We start from the raw sequence: 16,001 nt of genomic DNA, 5'->3' as shown, positions 1-16,001 counted from the left end.
TGAGAAAAAGTAACCAAGCACCTACTTACTTGCAGTTTTGGGCAACCTAGAGTAACCTTTGCCTCATTATCATGATCATGCCTTCCCCAGGCTTAAAACTCCCCAGCGACACAGTGATTTTTTTTTTTTTTTTTTTGCCACACCGTGTGGCATGTGGGATCCTATTTCCCCAACCAGGGATAGAACCCATGGGCCCTGCATTTGAAGCGCAGAGTCTTACCAGCAGGCAAGTCCCTTTTTTTTTTTTTTTTTTTACACAGTGCTTTGAGAGCTATCTCCCTGTCTCCTTACTTGTTGCTAGTAATAAACAAGTAATAAATGCTTCTGCTTTAATTGAAAGTTCTTGGTGTGTTCATTGGCTAAGCACCCCAAGTGACAGACCCATTGTGTGGTCAGAGGAAGACTTGGTGAAGCTGGTGGTCCCTGATTTCAAAGTCTACTTTGGTCCAACCATTCTCACCAGAGATGGTCAGGTCACCATCATTTATGGCCATCGATTGTTGCTCTGGACTAATTCTGATGGATGAATGCTGCTGTAGAGGCCCAGAGGCTGAATCATCTTGCGAGGCCTGGCTAAGGAGTGTGACAGCTGGAAAGAGTGGTGGGAGGTAGCAACACAGATATCAATAAACAATCTATATTAAAGAATATAAGAGAGTTTTATTTGCTCCAAGATGAGGACTGGCCCAGGAGTGCAGCCTCCACCGAGGAAGAAAACACTCCAGAGAAGCATGGTTTTCAGCAGTTTTTTTTTTTTTTTTTTTTTTTTGCGGTACGCGGGCCTCTCCCGTTGCGGAGCACAGGCTCCGGACGTGCAGGCCCAGCGGCCTTGGCTCATGGGCCCAGCCGCTCCGCGGCATGTGGGATCCTCCCGGACCGGGACACGAACCCGTGTCCCCTGCATCGGCAGGCGTACTCTCAACCACTGCGCCACCAGGGAAGCCCATTTCAGCAGTTTTATACCGTGTCAGAACAAAGAACATATATCAGACATGACAGAGGTACATTCCTTCAAGGTTTCAACGGAGATGTATAGTTACAAATTATCAGATACACAGTGAGTGAGCATGACCTTGGCATCTGGGACGGGAACTTTGTCTTCCAAGGAATACTAGCATCGGTGTCATAGGAAGGGAAGCATTTCCCCCTATTGTCAGAGTGGGCATGCTTTACTGTAATGGTTAAAACAAATGTACAACATATATTTGACAGACCGTAAGTCAGGCTGTTCCAGTTTACATAAAGTTCAGGCCACATCAGGTATAAGCCTGACTGGCTTCCCCAGCCCCCAATATACAAAGATTTCTTCAATCAGAGGTAATGTGGGAGGCATATGACAAAGGGACTGCTTTCCTTCCCAGCGTAAGGCACACAGTATGCCGGCGCCGATTAGTACCTGCAGAAGGGAAAAATGATTTTACGGTGATATGAGAGCGACTTAATCCAGGTAGTGTTCCTAAAGCGGGCCCCTTTCCCTGTGAACATCTAGGCAGTACCAGCTGCTGGCGCCGGAATCGACCGCCAAGATGGCGGCGCCCTCTCGGAAGCCGATTAGCACGCTGCCATGTGTTGCCAGTGAACGTACGGACTACGCCATCTTACGGAATCAGACTCCAAGATGGAGGCGTCCAGAAATACAGGCGTGGCCATGTTTCCTGAGAATGTATGGACTCGCCGCCGTACGGTCTCAGTAGTCAAGATGGCGGCGCCTGAGAGACTGTCGGAGCTCTAGGCGGGCGACCGACTTGTTTGTCGCGGAGCCGACGCACTGGGCCTGCGCAGTAGTGCCTGGGAGGCGCGACGAAAACCGGAAGTGCTGGTGGGCGCTTTTGCAACGGCCGGGGACGACGCTGAGGGACTGTGTAGGCTCGCGGGTCGCTGGCGGGGTTCGAGAAGGGGTGCGCTGGGAGCGAAGAGATGGTGAGTACGAGGTCCCAGGAGGGAGTCGGCGGTAGAGGTCAGTGGGGCTGGAAATGGTGGTGTCCATCGGCAGACGCATGGGGGTTTGTGGCGAACCATAACGGGAGTCAGTGGGCAGAATGGGGCGGGGGACTGTCGAGCCTTAGAATGATGGGGGTCTGCTGGTCAGGTTTTTTTACTCGTGTGTGAACCGTCTGAGAGTTATGTGATGAGCCATTATGCGAGTCCGTAATGGAAGTTTAGTGGTAGTTTCTTGGGGGTCCGAATGGGGGGTTCTTTGTGCGGAGTGATGAGGGGTTTGCGAAGTGTTGTATTGGGCAGTCTGGAGTGAGCCGTGATGAGTCTGTATCGGGGGATCTAGGGGGGCGGGGTTGTCTGTGAGGTTAGTAACGGAGGAACTGAGGGGAACCGTGCTGTCTTGAGACCCGGTGATGGGGGTCTGTGAGATGCCATGACGAGGACAAAATGTGGTGAGCGATGCGGTGTCTGTAACGGGCAGCAGCTGGCTCAGTGGGTGAATAGAATGATGGGGTGTCAGTGGGGTAAGCGATTGGAAGTTCAGAGGCAGAGTGATAGGGGTTTATAAGCAGGCTAAGGGGGTGTCAGCGGTGAGTGAGGGGGGGTGGTCTGTGGGGACTATGGTGGGGAGATTTATGAGGAGCCATGGTGGGAAGTCTATTGGCAGACTGTTGAGGTCTGTGGTGAGCCGTGATGGAGCTGTACTGGAGGGATGAGGCATCATGATGGGGGTTCTCTAAGGAGCCATGTTGGGGGCTCCCACAGGAGGCGGACGCTTCAGACCCAGAGCCTCCAGATGCCGGGGAGGACAGCAAGTCAGAGAACGGGGAAAACGCGCCCATCTACTGCATCTGCCGCAAACCAGACATCAACTGCTTCATGATGTGAGCCGCGGAGCGGTGGGCGGGATGGACACCTGGCCGGGTGGGGAGAGGCCGATGGGTCTGGCCCCTCGCATCTCCCTCACTCGCCCCATCCTCCGCAGCGGCTGTGACAACTGCAACGAGTGGTTTCATGGGGACTGCATCCGGATCACTGAGAAGATGGCCAAGGCCATCCGGGAGTGGTACTGCCGGGAGTGCCGAGGTGAGGGACCGGAGTGGACAGGGCAGGCAGCTGGGGCTGCCAGGGAGGAGAAGGAGAAGCCTTAATGGGAGGGTGGTTCACGGGGAGTAGTGATCTGCATCTGTGGGCAGAGTGATTGTTGGTCAGTGCTAAGCCGGAATGGAGGCTCCATCGTGAGCTGTGATAGAAAGCTCCACCGGCAGGGACAGCTCTGCTCTGGAGTAGGGAGACAGAGCAGGCGGGTGGGACCGAAGAGGAGAGAAGAGGAAGAAAGAGTTCTCGTGCCATCCACATCCCCCGGTGCCAACCCACGCTGGCTCCACCCTCTGCCCCGCAGAGAAGGACCCCAAGCTGGAGATCCGCTATCGGCACAAGAAGTCACGGGAGAGGGACAGCACTGAGCGAGACGGCAGTGAGCCCCGGGATGAGGGTGGAGGGCGCAAGAGACCTGCCCCGGATCTGGACCTGCAGCGCCGGGCGGGGTCAGGGACAGGGGTTGGGGCCATGCTTGCTCGGGGCTCTGCTTCGCCCCACAAATCCTCTCCACAGCCCCTGGTGGCCACACCCAGCCAGGTGAGTGGCCGCGATGGCTGGGTTAGGGGAGGTGATCCCATCTCAGGCCCTGCTCGGTTCCTGAGCTGTGTTGCGGGCGCCTCTTGCTAGCATCACCAGCAGCAGCAGCAGATCAAACGGTCAGCCCGTATGTGTGGTGAGTGTGAGGCCTGCCGGCGCACCGAAGACTGTGGCCACTGTGACTTCTGCCGAGACATGAAGAAGTTTGGGGGCCCCAACAAGATCCGGCAGAAGTGCCGGCTGCGTCAGTGCCAGCTTCGGGCCCGGGTGAGCATGGGCAGAGCTGGGCAGGGTCAGGTGGGGGGCCAGGATGTCTGGGAAGAGCTGATTGAGGCTAGGATGGGTGGGCCGGGTGAGGTGGGGCCTAATCGCATACGGACAGGTGGGGAGGGACCTGGCTGGTTCAGACGAGTGAGTCGTGACCAGATGTGCTGGGCTAGCAGGGGAGTCCGCAACCCCAGATGCACGGGGTAGGGCCAGGCGTTCCTAGGTGGTCAGACGTGTCAGCGCAGCTGGAGCAGGGCCGAGCATGTCCTGGCGATGGGGGGCGGGGTGTGCTGGTGTGTCTAGGGAGGCGAGGCGGGGCTCGTTGGTGGAGTCGGGCACTTGTGGGAAGGGCTAGGGCAGGGTCCCCTCCATCCACCTGGGGCTGACCTGGGCCTTCCTCCTGCCGGCACAGGAATCGTACAAGTACTTCCCTTCCTCGGTGAGTCCAGCCCCCCAGGGCGGGCGGGGCCTGCGGGCAGGGCGGTCAGGGCCAGTCCTGAGATTCTGCCCTGCAGCTCTCGCCGGTGATGCCCTCAGAGTCCCTGCCAAGGCCTCGCCGGCCACTGCCCACCCAGCAGCAGCCACAGCCGTCGCAGAAGCTGGGGCGTATCCGCGAGGACGAGGGGGCAGTGGCAGCAGCAGCAGTCAAGGAGCTGCCTGAGGCTACGGCTACACCCGAGCCACTCTCGGACGAGGACCTCCCACTGGACCCTGACCTGTACCAGGACTTCTGTGCAGGAGCCTTTGATGACCATGGCCTGGTGAGCAGACAGAGCGTCCCATGTGGAAGGGTAGTGGTTGCAGAAGCAGAGAGTGTCCATGATGAGGAGAGAGGAGGCAGAGGGTATGGAATACTGACGTGGGGACCGAGCAGGTGCTAGGGAAGTCACGAGTGGAGTAGGCGAATCAGCGTGTGCCTCACTTGCAGCCCTGGATGAGTGACACGGAGGAGTCCCCGTTCCTGGACCCTGCGCTGCGGAAGAGGGCGGTGAAAGTGAAGCATGTGAAGCGTCGGGAGAAGAAGTCTGAGAAGAAGGTGACCGAGAGGGTGCAGTGGGTGTGGGGAGGGAGTGCGAAGGTCAGGGGCTGAAGGGCTGGGGTGCAGGGGGAAACAGGGGTGCGGGGCTGACTTCAGCTGCGCCCTGCCCTGGCCCATCTTGTCCCACAGAAGGAAGAAAGATACAAGCGGCATCGGCAGAAGCAGAAGCACAAGGACAAATGGAAACACCCGGAGCGCACTGACGCCAAGGACCCTGCGTTGCTGCCGCAGTGCCTGGGCCCTGGCTGTGTGCGCGCTGCCCAGCCCGGCTCCAAGTATTGCTCAGATGACTGCGGCATGAAGTTGGCAGCCAAGTGAGTCATTGCTGGAGGGTTCAGGGGAGTCAGGGAGTATAGGGTGGGGCATGGCCAGAGCCCCCTGTGTGTCTGCCGGTCAGTCACCATTCAGTCACCCAGCACCCACCGGGCCATCCACCTGCTCCCGCATCCGTCTGTCTGTCCGCCCAGCCATCTGCCCTTCAGTCACCTGGTTCCTTACCTTTCACCACTGAGTCACCCATCTGCTCTGTGCCCTTGGATCACATTGCTCACCTTACTGCCTTGCCTCCTTCTCTGCTCACCCAATTCACTGCCTCCCTGCAGCCGCATCTACGAGATCCTCCCCCAGCGCATCCAGCAGTGGCAGCAGAGCCCCTGCATTGCTGAGGAGCACGGCAAGAAGCTGCTCGAACGCATCCGCCGGGAGCAGCAGAGCGCCCGCACCCGCCTTCAGGAAATGGAGCGCCGATTCCACGAGCTCGAGGCCATTATCCTGCGGGCCAAACAGCAGGCTGTGCGCGAGGACGAGGAGGTGAGCGGGCATGGGTGCAGCAGCGGCGCAGGGCCCAGTACCTGCTCCCGCCTGGCCTCATCGTCTCCTCTACCCCGTGCAGAGCAATGAGGGTGACAGCGATGACACGGACCTGCAGATCTTCTGTGTCTCCTGCGGGCACCCCATCAACCCACGTGTTGCCTTGCGCCACATGGAGCGCTGTTACGCCAAGGTCAGGGTGTCGGCCTGAGGGGGTGGACGGTGTGGGGACATCCCTGGGTCCCTGGGGGCGGGGGTGCCGTCTCGCGAGGGCACGCGGCGCACATCCACAGTCCCTCCGTTTGTGCTCACCCCTCCAGTACGAAAGCCAGACGTCCTTTGGGTCCATGTACCCGACCCGCATCGAGGGGTGAGTGTGGGCACTGCGGGGGTTAGCGGGGCCGGGCCTGGGCGCCACCCTCCGCTTCCTCTGCTACCTTCTCTGCTACCTTTTCTGCTCCACACCCCCAGGGCCACACGACTCTTCTGCGACGTCTACAATCCTCAGAGCAAGACATACTGCAAGCGGCTCCAGGTGCTGTGCCCCGAGCACTCACGGGACCCCAAAGTAAGCTTTTCCCTCAGCTTTCCCCATTCTGTCCTCCTCCCTTCCCCCCCGGGCCACACTTCCTTCCTCCCTCTCCCGCTTCCCTTCTTCCTGCCGGCCCACTTCCACAGCCCCCACTTGCCCTGCCTCCTCGCCCTCCGTGCCTCTCCTTTCCCTGTTGCATCCCCTCCTACTCCCCCCACCTCGCCTTTCCTTCCCACCCCCCGGCCCCCACTCCTGTCCTCCTCCCGGCCTCGCCGCTCCGCACTCACGCCCACCCCGGTCTCCCCGCAGGTGCCAGCTGACGAGGTATGCGGGTGCCCCCTTGTACGTGACGTCTTTGAGCTCACGGGTGAGTTCTGCCGCCTGCCCAAGCGCCAGTGCAACCGCCACTACTGCTGGGAGAAGCTGCGGCGTGCCGAGGTGGACCTGGAGCGCGTGCGCGTGGTAGGTCTCGGCGGCGGATGCGGGGGGAGGGGGGGTGGCTCGGGGATCCCCTTGTCACGGCTCCCCCTGCTCCCCCGGCAGTGGTACAAGCTGGACGAGCTGTTTGAGCAAGAGCGCAATGTCCGCACTGCCATGACCAACCGGGCGGGCTTACTGGCCCTGATGCTGCACCAAACCATCCAGCACGACCCGCTCACGACCGACCTGCGCTCCAGCGCCGACCGCTGAGCCCCAGCGGTCCAGATGCCCTCCCGCCCTGCAGCGCGGGCGGGAGCGGCCCCGGAGCCCCCATTTGTCTGGTCTGCCATTCATGTTCCTCCCACGGTCCCTGAGTTTCTGCCTGTGCCCGTGCACCGTTTGACCGCCTGTTTGCCCTTACCACAGGGCCTCAGAACTTCCTCACATCCTTGTCTGTTCTTCTGTCTCTCTGTTCTCTGTGCCTGGGAGGGCTTGCGGACTCTCCGCACCTTTGCCTCCCCCACTCTGGTTTTGTTAATAAAATTTTGATGAACCAAGAAAGCTAACTGTGGACGGTCTCCAAATTTTTTTCCATTGCAACTGCTTTCCTGCGCCCCTAGAGTAGAGTGGCACACCTGTACTCTGGAGAGGCTGCAGTACAGGTGTAGGCTGCACATATCCAGTCGGCGCCCACTCTGTGCTCTGCAGGCTCCGCCTTGGTCTGTGGGGATATGAGGTGCTGAGGGAGAGTCCAGGGACCTACACTGTCAGCCTGTCCTCTCATTGTGTGACAGTGGGTATACAGTCAGTGCTCAGTCTGTGTATGGCTGATTCATCATTCCTGTGTGAGCAGCAATTTTCTTATTTACTCTTATTGATGGTCTCCAGACCAGAGTTGTATGAAATGACGGACACAAGGCCCTCCTCTTTCCCCAGAAACCCCTGTCTCGGGACGAGTGTACAGCAGGAGCCCACTGGGTTTCTGTCGGGCGCACCAGCCTGTCCTCTCGTTGTCAGGTGCAGTGAGCCGCACAACGCTACCTTTCCAGCCTGGACCCGCCCTCACGGGCCTCCTGTTTGCCTGCAGAGCAGCACCAGCCCTCCCCTGGTGGAAGAAGCTCTGGCCATTGCCAGGCATGACATGTCCCTAGGCGCTCTAGTGACTCCAGCGGGAAGAGAGAACGGGACACAATAGCCCTGGAGGAGATCCGATGTTTTAAGGCAGGATAAGAAAATTTAAGCGTAACATACTCCCTACCCGTACTGGGCCCTCCCCAATGGGCAGTGTGCATCTGCATTATACATTAACCAGACGTCCTCTGTAGTGGAATAACTGAGGACATGGAAAGGAGACATGACGCATGAGCCCCCCCCCCCCAACAAACTGGGGGCTGGCGAATAAGCCAGAACTACAAACAGTCCTGATTGCTTTGAGCCCCGCCCCCCCCCCCCCCCCCCCCCCGCAAACCGGGGGCATGTGAATAAGCCAGAGCTGTGAACAGTCCTGAATGCTTTGAGCCCCCCCCCCCCCCCCCCCCCCCCCCGGCAAACCGGGGGCCTGCAAAGAAGCATTGAGTGCTTTGGGCACTGATCCATGAGATGTCCTCAGTCTAATCAGAGTGGTGGGAACGCAAGGAAACGTCCTTGTGCTACTTCAGTATAATCAAAATAATGGTGGGAACTTTGTGCTGCTTTTGCGCTCAAGGACGAAGCATGGCAGGTTCTCAAGAAAGCCAATTATTGCTTGTATAATTAATAAAAACATAGGTTGCTGCTTTAGCACTTCTGAAATGTTAAAAAAAACAAGTTTTAAAGTGTAAACCTAGATAATGCTTTAATAAAAGGTACCACAACAGGACAGACGGCGCTGTTTTGCCTGAGCGAGCGGCAGCCCTCTACTGCTGTGCTTCGGCACAATTCATCTCGTGTGATGAGCTTACTTTCGGCCCTGTCATAAGATAAAGTACAACATTTGGCGCCCGAACAGGGACCTGAAGGTAAGTAATCGCGTGATCGCGGGACCGAAGGGGAAATTGGTCCGCTAGAGTAAGCAAAACCTTCGGCAACAGTAGAGTAACTGTAATGGGGAATTCCCATTCAGTAGAATTTCAATACATTAAACTCCTAAAACAGTTATTACGGAGTTCAGGAGTGAAAGTGAAACCAGAATCTTTTGATGAATTGTTTGCGCTGGTACGTAAACATTGTTACTGGTTTCAATCTACTGGTCATAACCAGTTAAATTTAAAAGTTTGAAAACAGGTTATGCGAGCCTTAAGAAGAGCTCATCAGCATGGAGACCCTATATCTGTCCGTGTTTGGTCTCTTTGTAAATTAATTTCCCTTGCCCTGTAACCGTTACAATCTGAGACGGAAAATGAAAATGGGGTGCACCCTCAGCGTCCGAATTCTGCTCCCGATCATTCTGCTGCTTTTCGTACTCTGTTTCGTGAGTCTCCTATAGAGGACCTTCCTCCGCCTCCTCCTCCCCTTGTGTCTAAGACAGGAGAGGATTTTTCAGATTCCAGTATGAAGGGGCTTTTTCTGACGATGATAAAGGTTAGGAGCAGACTAACAAACAAAATGAGATGCCACTTTCTCAACAGAATGAGATTTCTGATATACTTTCAAAGTTAAAAAAATTTGATGGTTAAATTGGAAAAAAATAAAAATAATGCTAGCACTCCGTCATATCAGGAGCCATGTCCTACTATTCCTTCAGCTCCTCCCTTTAGAATTAGCAGCTTATCCTGTTGGAGCCTCTCGTCAGTTTCACTTTCCTCTAAAACCTAAATCTAATAGACTATTGTTGGAAGAAGAGATGAATACGGAAGAAAAGCAATATTCTGAATCATTTTTTGCTTTCCCTATTGTTAGACAAGCTATGCCTGCTAATGGTCAATTTCCGAATGGATATATGAACGTTAAATATAACCCTCATAATGTAAAAATTTAAAAAATGCTAAAAGAAGCCATTAATGCATATGGGATGCATTCTAATTATGTTCAAGGTCTTTTGTTTAGGTATGCTTCCAAAAACATATTAATTCCTCAGGATTAAAAGGCGCTTGCCAAGACTACTACTTGGTGGAAAGAAGAAGGCACCTCCATTGACCTGGGGGCAAATAAAAAAGTTTGCAGACACTGCCAAAAATCTTGTCATTTCACAGGGTAAACCCCACTAGCACCAATCTTTTTGTAGCCATGCTGGCAATGTTGTCTGCAAAAGTAATAAACATATCAGCCAATGAGGTAAATTGTACTAACCATACTTATTGGACTTATATTCCTAACCCTCCTCTTAATATAGGGGTTACCTAGTGGGATGCCCCAATTCTTGTATATGTAAATGAGTCTGGATGGTTGCCTGGTCCTTTTGATGATAGAGGCCCTTTGAAGCCGGAAGAAGGAAGGGTAATAGAAAATTACACGGTGGGTGTTAATGGACCTCCTATTTGTATGGGAAAGGGAGATCATTGCCTTAAAATGAATTATCAGACATAGTTAAGTGTTGTCAAAAATAAAAGGAGATATCATGGGTTATATCTTTTGAGTGCTTATAGTTTTGAAAGTTCTAATTCCACTCTTAATAGGAATGTTTCCGCACCTTATTTGCCTCCATGCCAGGTGCCTCTTGTGGATCGATTATCGGATTGGGTCCATTGGACTCGATGCCGAGGAGATATGGCTCGGGTTCTTGTTAGTACTTCTTGGGGAAGCGTCATTGATTGGAGTCCTTTTGGCTCCACCCAAGGAAAAAGCGGTCTGAAAAATTTATACTGGCATAGAAAGGATAACACTATTTATAGCAATACTATTAATGATACCATAGTATGGCATGCAGGAGGGTTTTCTCCTCCTGGTCCTCATTTAAATGGATATCCTATCCAAAAGGATTTATGGAAGCTATGACAGCTTTGAAAAAGATTAATGCCTGGGTAGGACATATGGTTAACAAATCTGGAAATCATAGTTTGACTTTTCATAAAAATGTTACTCGATATACTCGTAGTTGTGTGAAATTACCTTATATATTGTTAAAGGGACCAGCTGTATGGAATGAGACTCAAGGTATTATAATATGTAAAAATTGCTCTCTGTATACCTGCATTAACTCTAGTACATCTTTTTTTTTTTTTTTTTTGCGGTATGCAGGCCTCTCACTGTTGTGGCTTCTCCCGTTGCGGAGCAACAAGCTCCGGATGCGCAGGCTCAGCGGCCATGGCTCACGGGCTTAGCCGCTCCGCGGCATGTGGGATCCTCCCGGACCGGGGTGCGAACCCGTGTCCCCTGCATCGGCAGGCGGACTCTCAACCACTGTGCCACCAGGGAAGCCCTCTAGTATATCTTTTAACATATCTACTGAAAGTTTGTATATCTTACGAGCTCGGACAGGTCTTTGGCTTCCTGTCAATCTTGGAAGGAAATGGCAAAAATCTCTTCCTATGACTGTTTTACAATATTTAACTGATACATTAAAAAAAAGTAAAAGATTTATAGAAATGTTGATTGCAGCTGTCATGGGTATTATAGCCATAACAGCTTCTACTACAGGATTGCTAATGCTCATTATAATAATAATCATATGTTTAATTATAGTCCGACGACGATTGAAAGTCACCCGCCATACAACATCGCAACAAGCTGCTGTGTTTTCCTTGATGCTGCACAAGCTGCAAAATAATTCCATGTAGTTTAGCATCGAGAGTAATGCTGCCGCGTTCTCCTTGATGCTGCAAAAATTACAAAACAAAAAGGGGGAAATGTAGTGGAATAACTGAGGACATGGAAAGGAGACATGACCCATGAGCCCCCCCCCCGCAACAAACTGGGGGCTGACGAATAAGCCAGAACTACAAACAGTCCTGATTGCTTTGAGCCCCCCCGGCAAACCGGGGGCATGTGAATAAGCCAGAGCTGTGAACAGTCCTGAATGCTTTGAGCACCCCCGCGGCAAACCGGGGGCCTACGAAGAAGCATTGAGTGCTTTGGGCACTGATCCATGAGATGTCCTCAGTCTAATCAGAGTGGTGGGAACGCAAGGAAATGTCCTTGTGCTACTTCAGTATAATCAAAATAATGGTGGGAACTTTGTGCTGCTTTTGCGCTCAAGGACGAAGCATGGCAGGTTCTCAAGAAAGCCAATTATTGCTTGTATAATTAATAAAAACATAGGTTGCTGCTTTGGCACTTCTGAAATGTTAAAAAAACAAGTCGTAAAGTGTAAACCTAGATAATGCTTTAATAAAAGGTACCACAACAGGACAGACGGCGCTGTTTTGCCTGAGCGAGCGGCAGCCCTCTACTGCTGTGCTTCGGCACAATTCATCTCGTGTGATGAGCTTACTTTCGGCCCTGTCATAAGATAAACTACAACACTCCTCAAAGGCAGGAATGTCTGCTCAACCATAAAGATCAATTTTTTCCTTCTCGATGCCAGCAATGTAACTCCTTAGACGATAACATTCTTAATTCTTTCCTAATTTTGTAAGGGGTCATGGTGACCTGGTGCTGCTTCCTATGTGCAGATCTGGACTATGTATCTTTGGTGAACTTTATGTAAGATGTCAGTGTGTCATTTTGATGTACGACCCTTTGTCTCAAAAATGTATATAACTTCTAACAGGCGGAATAGTCCTCAGAGTTTTCTGAACAACTTCTGTGGTTCTAATCCTCAGGTTGGCTCGAATAAAATTCTCTATTTCTCCTTTAGATTGACTGTTGATTAATTTTTCATCAACATAGGTCTTATTCTGTTCAGTACCTCTAGTTGAAGTGGGTATTGTTGAATATTAGGCGGAGGCTTGGAGTTGTCAACAGTCATTTAAATAGGAGTGGCTGACACAGAGGTATATAGTGACAGGGAAACATTTCATAGGCTATACATGTTATCAATCATATTGACTTGTTGCACAAACACTGTACGTGTACTTTTAGCAGTAGGATTTAAGCAAGCAGTGATACACGCCATGCGTAGCTTGATAGCTAGGAAAAGGATAATAATACATACAGTGAAAATAATAATCATCTGTAAAACAGAGCAAAAAAAATTACCTAATCCTGAGGAGAGCCAACTAAACGGATCGTTAAAAGGGTCTTTTTTTTCTTTTAATGTCATAACCATTTTGCCTCTTAAAAATTTTATCTAGGAGCATCTCTACTTCTGCACAGGTATTGATATAAGTGCAACAAGTAGTGTGAGCAATAGCACAACTCCTTGTTTAGCTAGTAGAAAATCAAAGGTAGGGAATTCCCTGGTGGTCCAGTAGTCAGGACTTCATGCTTCCACTGCAGGGGACACGGGTTCGATCCCCAGTCAGGGAACTAAGATCCTGCAAGCGGTGAGGCCAAACAAACAAAAAAAAGATTAGAAAAAAGAAAAGGATATCGAAGGTAACTATTATCCAATACTACTTAGGTTAAGGAATTGAGGGATGTCTCTTGTGCTGCAATGCTTTTTGTAGTCTCTTCGGCTATTTGACCAACGGGTGGCTGATAGATTTCTGACCATATCTCTCTTTACATATACTCCTTCACTAGGAATCAAGATTCTCAAAAGACTTTGCTACCAGGTATCTTAATAACATTGATCTCTTCTGTAATGGAGAGAGAAAGGAGTTTTATCTGTCTCTTTTATATAGACAATGGGATAACATAACATCCCAATAAGCATAAACCTTCTGCCTGTCAGCTCTTAAGATATTTATGTGCCCAGTTTTGGGAAGGTGGGTCAATTCCAATGCCGTATATGAAGACAAAACCTGAGGATGCAAGTGATCCCAAAGTTGCAAGTCCAACAATTGGTTAAATGGCCCCCAGTAGCTATACTCTTTGACAACTTTACTAAAGAATTTTCTTTCCATCCTAAACACTGGGTCAAAAGTATAGCCAGAAGAGAAACAATAACTCTCAATGTTGACAGAGAGACAGACAGTTGGTAAACAGTACAACTGAACCAGTAGGATGGGTCTTAAAGAGCTGGTCTGGACTCTTTGGTTAGCTGTCTGCTACTGTTGTCGATTTCTTCTCATCCCAGCTTGGTGAAGCTTGTCTTAGTTGAAGTCAGGTGTCAGAAACAGGGGTCACGGTCCATTTAGGAGCAGAAGCCTTTTTAAAAAATGAGAGATAGGAACCTAGGAGTTTACTCCTTTGAGCTTTGCAGCACAGGGGTTAGTACTAATACCTGATATGGCCCTTTTCAACGCAGCTGCAAAGCATCTTGTATTTATGCCTTTTCCAATGGACAAAATCTCCAGGTTGCAGTCCATGATCCATAAGGTCTTCATCTCCTGGGAGCTCGCGGTGAAAGGAATGTTGCCAGCTTTTCATTTTCTTTAAGTGCCTTAACGAGTCCCTGACGATAATGCAACATATCACGCCCTTATGCAATGTTGGTTCATACATGCCTTCATCTGGGCACATAGGTCATCCAGCGGTTATTTCAAAAGGACACAGTTGCTGCTTACCAAAAGGAGTGGACCTAAGGTTGAGAAGCACCAATGGGAGAGCTTCTGGCCATGAAAGATGAAAAGCCCCTGAGAGTTTTGTCAGTTGGGTTTTGATAGTGTTGTTAGTTCTTTCTAACAGTCCTGAAGATTGAAGAGGGGGGTGATAAGTGCATTAAAGATGCTGCATTATTGGCTAAACGTCATAAATAGATTTAATTATTTGTCTGGCAAAGTGAGTCCCTGGTCACTATGTAACTCAGAAGGAATTCCCCAAACAGGAATTATTATTTCCAATGGTGATTTACCTACTGTTATACCCGTTGCTCTCCTGCAGGGAAAAGCTTCAACCCAGTGTGAAAACATACAGATCATCACCAAGATTATTTATATCCTCGAGGTGGTGGCATTTGGACAAAGTCGAATTGCCATACCTCAAAGGGTCCCTTAGGAAGAAGAACGTGGCCTTGTGCCCCATGAAGTGGTTTTCTGGGATTATATTTAAGACACAGAGTACAGCGAGTACATACTTTATGAGGCACCATGGGAGAATGTTTCCAAAACTATAGTTTCCCCCGTAAAACCATGTTTCAGGTGCCTAATGAGTTAAAGAATATACGTGCTGGAGTAACAGCCATTGTGCTCTAAGAGACACTATAGGTTTTTAAAATCAGGTCCAAAGCATATTTGTGTGATGGGCTCAAAAATTCCCCCTTTTTGTAGCCACATCTGTTTATCTTCTTTAGTGGCGATTTCTTGAGCCTGTGGAAGCAAATCTTTTACTGGGTTAGCAGGGTTCACAGAGAGCAGTGGAAGTTCTCAAAGCTGAACAGGATGAATTTTTAAAGTTGTCTGTTTTTCTGCAGCATCAGCAAGCTGATTTCCTTTAGCTTCCTTAATGTCAGATTTGGGATGCCCCAGTGTTTTAATACTTGCCAACTGTTTTGGTAGTGGTATAGAACTACAACCTGCAGTTAAGAACTCTGCAACCTGTTTCCATTTTTCATAGGCTGCCTGAGTTAAGATGGATTTTAAGGTGTTTATGGCCTCTTTTCCTTTTGGCATCCGCTCAACCAGATCAAGCTGGTCAGACTTAAGTAATGCATATAAAGGTTGAGAAATAAGTGGAAAATTAGGTACCCAATTGCTACAATATTCAGTCAGACCCAGAAATCCCCTCAATTGTTTCTTATTTTGGAGAAGTGAGAAAGCTAAAATCTCTTTAATTCTTTTAGAGTTGACTAATAGTCCTTCCTTAGATATAAAGCGGCCCAAATGTTTTACAACAGATCAGCAAATTGGAGTTTATCTTTAGGCAACTTGTGTCCCTTAGAAGCTAGTTGTTGTAACAGATGGATGGTGTCTTTTTGAGAATCCAATTCATTTCTAGAACATAAAAGCAGGGGCTTCCCAGGTGGCACAGTGGTTAAGAATCTGCCTGCCAATGCAGGGGACACCGGTTCAAGCCCTGGTCTGGGAAGATTCCCACATGCCGCGGAGCAACTAAGCCTGTGTGCCACAACTACTGAAGCACACGCATCTAGAGCCCGTGCTCTGCCACAAGAGAAGCCACCGCAATGAGAAGCCCGCGCACCACAAAGAAGAGCAGCCCCCGCTCGCCGCAACTAGAGAGAGCCCGCACTTAGCAACGAAGACCCAACGCAGCCAAAAATAAATAAATAAAATGAATAAATTTATTTTTAAAAAAAGAACATGAAAGCAAATCATCTACACATTGAATTAAAGTGGAGCCACCAGGAAAGTCTACATCAGCTAAATCAGCTTTAAGCACTTGAGAAAAGTAAGTGGGGTTCTCACTATAGCCCTGTGGCATGGCAGTCCAGGTATATTGATGATTTTCCCATGTGAAGGCAAAAACGTACTGACTGTCCTTCTTTACTAGGATACTAAG

At 50.5% G+C, this 16,001-nt stretch overlaps 1 protein-coding gene and 1 long non-coding RNA gene across 5 annotated transcripts; both read left to right on the top strand.

Moving 5' to 3' along the window:
• The first annotated feature begins 1,647 nt into the window (after positions 1-1,647).
• Positions 1,648-7,205, top strand: CXXC1 (CXXC finger protein 1). Of its 4 annotated transcripts, none has more exons than XM_033837762.2 (15): positions 1,649-1,920; positions 2,680-2,822; positions 2,924-3,024; positions 3,341-3,576; positions 3,667-3,843; positions 4,256-4,282; positions 4,359-4,604; positions 4,772-4,879; positions 5,012-5,196; positions 5,485-5,692; positions 5,775-5,885; positions 6,013-6,062; positions 6,164-6,260; positions 6,534-6,686; positions 6,768-7,205. In XM_033837762.2, exons 1-15 carry the CDS (start codon positions 1,918-1,920, stop codon positions 6,912-6,914), a joined length of 1,992 nt encoding a protein of 663 aa, XP_033693653.1. In that variant the 5' UTR covers positions 1,649-1,917; the 3' UTR covers positions 6,915-7,205. The 4 variants fall into 4 exon arrangements, with proteins under 4 accessions (XP_033693655.1, XP_033693653.1, XP_033693654.1 ...); XM_033837763.2 differs by having other exon boundaries at positions 1,651-1,920; positions 2,704-2,822; XM_033837764.2 differs by lacking the exon at positions 4,256-4,282 and having other exon boundaries at positions 1,648-1,920.
• Positions 7,206-8,174: 969 nt separating this feature from the next.
• Positions 8,175-12,355, top strand: LOC141276204 (uncharacterized). Its single transcript, XR_012325413.1, has 2 exons — positions 8,175-8,641; positions 10,800-12,355. It is a non-coding gene; the product is annotated as an uncharacterized lncRNA (long non-coding RNA).
• Positions 12,356-16,001: the final 3,646 nt, after the last annotated feature.

The sequence above is a fragment of the Tursiops truncatus genome, chromosome 13 (assembly GCF_011762595.2).
Source record: "Tursiops truncatus isolate mTurTru1 chromosome 13, mTurTru1.mat.Y, whole genome shotgun sequence".
Lineage (NCBI taxonomy): Eukaryota > Metazoa > Chordata > Mammalia > Artiodactyla > Delphinidae > Tursiops > Tursiops truncatus.
This window is presented reverse-complemented; position numbering and strand designations above follow the sequence as displayed.